Source organism: Beta vulgaris, chromosome 7 (assembly GCF_026745355.1).
Source record: "Beta vulgaris subsp. vulgaris cultivar EL10 chromosome 7, EL10.2, whole genome shotgun sequence".
Lineage (NCBI taxonomy): Eukaryota > Viridiplantae > Streptophyta > Magnoliopsida > Caryophyllales > Amaranthaceae > Beta > Beta vulgaris.
The window spans coordinates 41,092,254-41,096,663 of NC_079208.1; the positions used below are offsets into that span (position 1 = coordinate 41,092,254).

The 4,410-nt window shown below is 41.8% G+C and overlaps 2 protein-coding genes across 2 annotated transcripts; both read right to left on the minus strand.

Moving 5' to 3' along the window:
* Positions 1-344: 344 nt before the first annotated feature.
* On the minus strand, positions 345-1,034 carry LOC125491966 (uncharacterized). Its single transcript, XM_048634047.1, has one exon. The coding sequence runs from the start codon at positions 1,032-1,034 to the stop codon at positions 345-347; it is 690 nt and encodes a 229-aa protein (XP_048490004.1).
* A 560-nt stretch (positions 1,035-1,594) lies between these two features.
* Positions 1,595-2,146, minus strand: LOC104899480 (uncharacterized). Its single transcript, XM_048634048.1, has one exon. The coding sequence runs from the start codon at positions 2,144-2,146 to the stop codon at positions 1,595-1,597; it is 552 nt and encodes a 183-aa protein (XP_048490005.1).
* Between the last annotated feature and the right edge of the window lie 2,264 nt (positions 2,147-4,410).

Below are 4,410 nucleotides of genomic sequence, written 5' to 3' on the forward strand. Positions count from 1 at the left end.
TTATCACTTTTGGGCTTTTGATTCCATTAAGCTTCCTTTTCAAATACGCTTTTAATAATTAAAACTCTTATTAAAACATGCTTAATTAAAACATTACAAATTTTATTAAGCTATGAAAAATATTTTTAGTTGACTTTTAAAATAGTCAACCCTTTTTAAAAGTCAAATCATTTTCCAAACTCATTTGGATTTAAATAAAACTACATAAATACTTTAATATATTTATGAAAATCCTTTAAAATTGTGGGGGATTACAATTATTTTCCGCAGAAAAGTTTCTTTTCTTTTGTTTTACAGGCCTCACGTCCTCATTGACGTTTAATCGGTAAACCATGAACGCCGGGTCAATCCCCGGGCATTTCATCTGCCAAGAACGCAAAGACTTCTGTGTGGTTGCGCAGAAGACTTATCAAGTTGACCTTGACATAGTCCGCCAAATCGGCCCCAATCTTGACCGTTCTCTCTGGCCTTTGCAGCTCAAGGCTGATTTCTTCCGTCTCGCCTTTTGGGCTAAGTCTCGGCAAGTCTTTCAGCCTTCCCTCGAAGTCTTCCATTGATAAGTCCCTTTTGGCCTTATTTTCCGCCCTGCGCCTCTTTCTCTCTGATGGTAGCTTTTCTGCCGGTCGCTTGTGATTAGAATTCTGTAGAGCCGTTAGGTAACATGCCCTAGATGACTCTTGATTCTCTTTTACTTTTTTCGGCCTTCCTGTGTTTGACGCATAAATCATCGTCAAATGGTAGGTGGATACCACCGCCTGTACATCGTGGATTAACGGTCGTCCAATGATGGCGTTATATGCGGCCGGGACGTCGACCACCAGAAACTCTACCATCAAGTCCCTGGATTGGAACCCTTCTCTGATCTTGACCGGCAGCTTGATGGTGCCCTCGGGGACAACAGACGCCCTGGTTAACCCGATCCCATGACACGAGATCGGTTTTAGACACGACACCCCAAGACCCATTTTCTCAAATGTGTCCATGAACAGGATGTTGGCGGAGCTGCCGCCATCCACCAGGATGCGATGAACCATTTAAGTTGAGATCTGCAAAGATACTACCAAGGGGTCATCATGAGGATAAATGATCCCCTTAGCATCCTCTGACGTAAATGCTACCGACATCATGCTTGGGTGACCGACCACTGTCCGGTGTTATTGTAGTTCACCTGGTGCCAAACCTCTTTTAGGTTAGCCTTAGCACTGTGGATACTACCTCCGTGCGCCAGTCCTCCTGAGATAAGATAAATCTCGGTGACCCGCTTCTTTACCGACTTCCTACTGCTGTCTTAGTCTCCTCTTTGAGGGTTTCTTCGATCTGTTCTTGCTTGGTACTGCTTGAAGTAACCTCTTCGTACCACGTCTTTGATCCCGTCTCTCAAATCTTTACAGTCATCGGTGATATGACCGTAATCACGGTGAAAGTCACACCACTTCAACTTATCCCGGCCCATATAGAACATCTTCTTGGGCCTCTGCCACTTATCGTCCTTTTTGTGGAGCTCATAACTCTCGGATCTGGACATTGTTAGAAGAGTGTAATTTCAATAATTCTCAGATCGCCCTTCATGTCCTTTTTTCGCCGAATTACTCTCCTATTTTCTTCCAAAGCTGACCGGCATTTTGTCTTTTTGGAACTTCTCTTTATCCTCCTCCTTTTCGTCTCCTTCGGGTCGCTTTGCAGCCGCCACCTTGTCAACTTCCTCTCCCCGGAAAAGCAGGCTAGTTAACTTTTTGCGACCTAGGTAGCTTCTGAAGGCAGTTCCTTCTCTTAACCCTGTCATCAAAGCTAGGACTGCTACCTCTTGCTGCAAGCTGGGAATAATGATGGCTTCGGAGTTGAAGCGTCCTATGTAATCCCTCAAGCTTTTCGTCTCTCCCTGCTTGATAGACATCAATTCGCCGGCAGTTTTCTCCCTACGCTTGTTGTTGACGAAATGCGTCACGAACATTGAAGTGAGCTCCCGGAAGTCAAAGACAGGTCCCGGTGGTATGCTCCTGAACCAGGTCTTGGCTAGCCCAGACAGAGTAGAAGGGAGAATTTTACACCATACCGAGTAGGTATTAGTGTACAACAACACGCGTCCTTCATACGTCGAGATGTAATCCTCCAGAATTGTCTTACCGTTATTATTACATGTCGGCATCTTGATTTTCTCCATAGGCTCCTGGAGTATAGCCGTCGAGAAAGGGGAATTATGAAGATATACTGGTGCTCTTCGCCGATATTCGCTTTCTCTCCTAGGCTGAGTTGACTGCTGGATCTTAGTGAACTGATCCTCCTCTTAACCTCCACCTTCCAGTGGCTCCGTGGGAGTCTTGGAATTCTCCACTTGATCCTGATCATTCCAGCCTCGGTCACCCTGGCGGCCCGTTGCGAAAGAACGCATCTTTCTCACAGGACTATGTGGCCTACTTAGGGGACGATTGTCGGTATGATCGGTCGGTGAAGTCTGGCTCACCATGGCTTGGAATACCTCCGCAGCGCTCCTGAGTTGTTCACTCCTCTTCACCTCCACCCCCAGTGGCTCCGTGGGAGTCTTGGAATTCTCCACCTGATCCTGATCATTCCGGCCTTGGTCACCCTGGTGGCCCATTGCGAAAGAACGCATCTTTCTCACAGGATTATGAGGTCTACTTAGGGGACGCTTGCCGGTATGACCGGTCGGTGAAGTCTGGCTCACCATGGCTTCAAAGACCTCCGCAGCAGTCCTGAGTTGTTCAGGGGTGAACATATGTGGGAGAGCTTCAAAGTTATTTGCTGAGGGGTCCCATTAACACTTTTCCCCTTATCAATAGGTGGCTTTGAAGATCCCAGTGGTGATTTCCGAGTAGAACATTGTTCTCATCAATTTTCAGTATCCCAAAAGTCTACTTAGGATCCATGAGAGTGGTATGCTGGCAAAATTATGTTTTAAGACTAAAGGTATGATTCGCCCCTCCTTCTAGCGCCAATTGTTCCGGTATGGAATAAATGCGTTGGAGTGAACAGGTATCCTTCAAGCGTATAAGCTGGTTTGATGTCCTGCAAGACAGAACACGTAAACCAACGTCGTGGGTTGATCCGAAGAACGCCCCGCCGATGCCTAAGTCAGTAAAGGTTAATAGTCGGTATATCTCAAGTAGAGTATAATAATATATGTGAATGTACCTTATGACTCAGTTCAAAGGGGTATTTATAGGAGCCGACAATGTGCTTGCTAAGGTAGGACTCTGCTTCTATTGGTTGGATACAATTCTATCCTCTTCCAATACTTATCTTAAGGCCCATAGGCATATTAGATAATCACCAGATCAGACCCATGCCCATATGAGAATGGCCTAGGTTAGGAGTACCATCAAGGTATCTTGATAAAATCAGTATGACGTAGTCAACGACCCTATAGCAAATGTATTGACAATGACGGTCTGTACTGGTTCCTCATGACTGTTATGGAACTTAATCAACCCCCATACACTATTATTTATAAGTTTGATGAATGAGAACGGAATAGCCCTCCACCACTTAATTTCATTAACTCTTCGAAAGAAGGCAACTAATACATACTATCATCTTTAAATAATACTCCGTCCATCCCATAATTTAGTGCTTAATTCTAATTTTTCACGAGAATTAAGGGAAATGGAAGGAGTAAGTGATTTATTGGTACCTTTAATTTGTCTTACTTGGAGCTAACTCTTTACTTGGTTTTTCCTTTAAATAAAAATAAAAAAGCAATAAATGTTCATTGAAATGGTGTCAAACAATAAATAAGGACACATATTTTAAGAAAATGTAAGGGTATTTTGGAAAGTTTATGTAGAAATGAAGGATAATTTAGTCTAAATAGATTGATAAAAAAGAAAATAAGCATAACATTTTGGTACACCATAAAAGGAATGTAAGCACTAGATTATGGACGGAGGAAGTACTACCGTTGTTTTCATCGGTGGTCGGCAAGTATGATGGTTCTAATGATGATTCTGCATTTGCAATATTTGATTACTTTCATATACTAACCAAAAAGTAAAATGTTGCATTTGAAAAATTACTGAGGAAGTACTTATTATACTATCACTATTCATAAAAATTGATGCAAAACGGTGATCATTATATCTTTAATCATGTATTTGTAATAGTTATAAAAAAATTTCATGTTTCAAAAGTACATATCGAGACGAATCAAATAAGATCCTACTGACTATATTTTTATTTTATCCATAAATTGTAATGATAGTCAAATCGAAACTTACTTGTTAATAGTATCAAAAGTTAGAAATGTAACCATTATTTAGAAACGGATATAGTAATAAATACAAAAAAGAATATATGAACATTTCACCAACATTACAATTACCGATCAAATCAATATTGTTGAAGTGTTTTTGGGAAAATCAATATTAGCCCATTCTATAACAAAATAGGTTAGTT

Excerpts from the sequence above, each read along its gene's own strand:
- LOC125491966 (XM_048634047.1), bottom strand. The coding sequence starts at position 1,034 with ATGGTTCATCGCATCCTGGTGGATGGCGGCAGCTCCGCCAACATCCTG.
- LOC104899480 (XM_048634048.1), bottom strand. The coding sequence starts at position 2,146 with ATGCCGACATGTAATAATAACGGTAAGACAATTCTGGAGGATTACATC.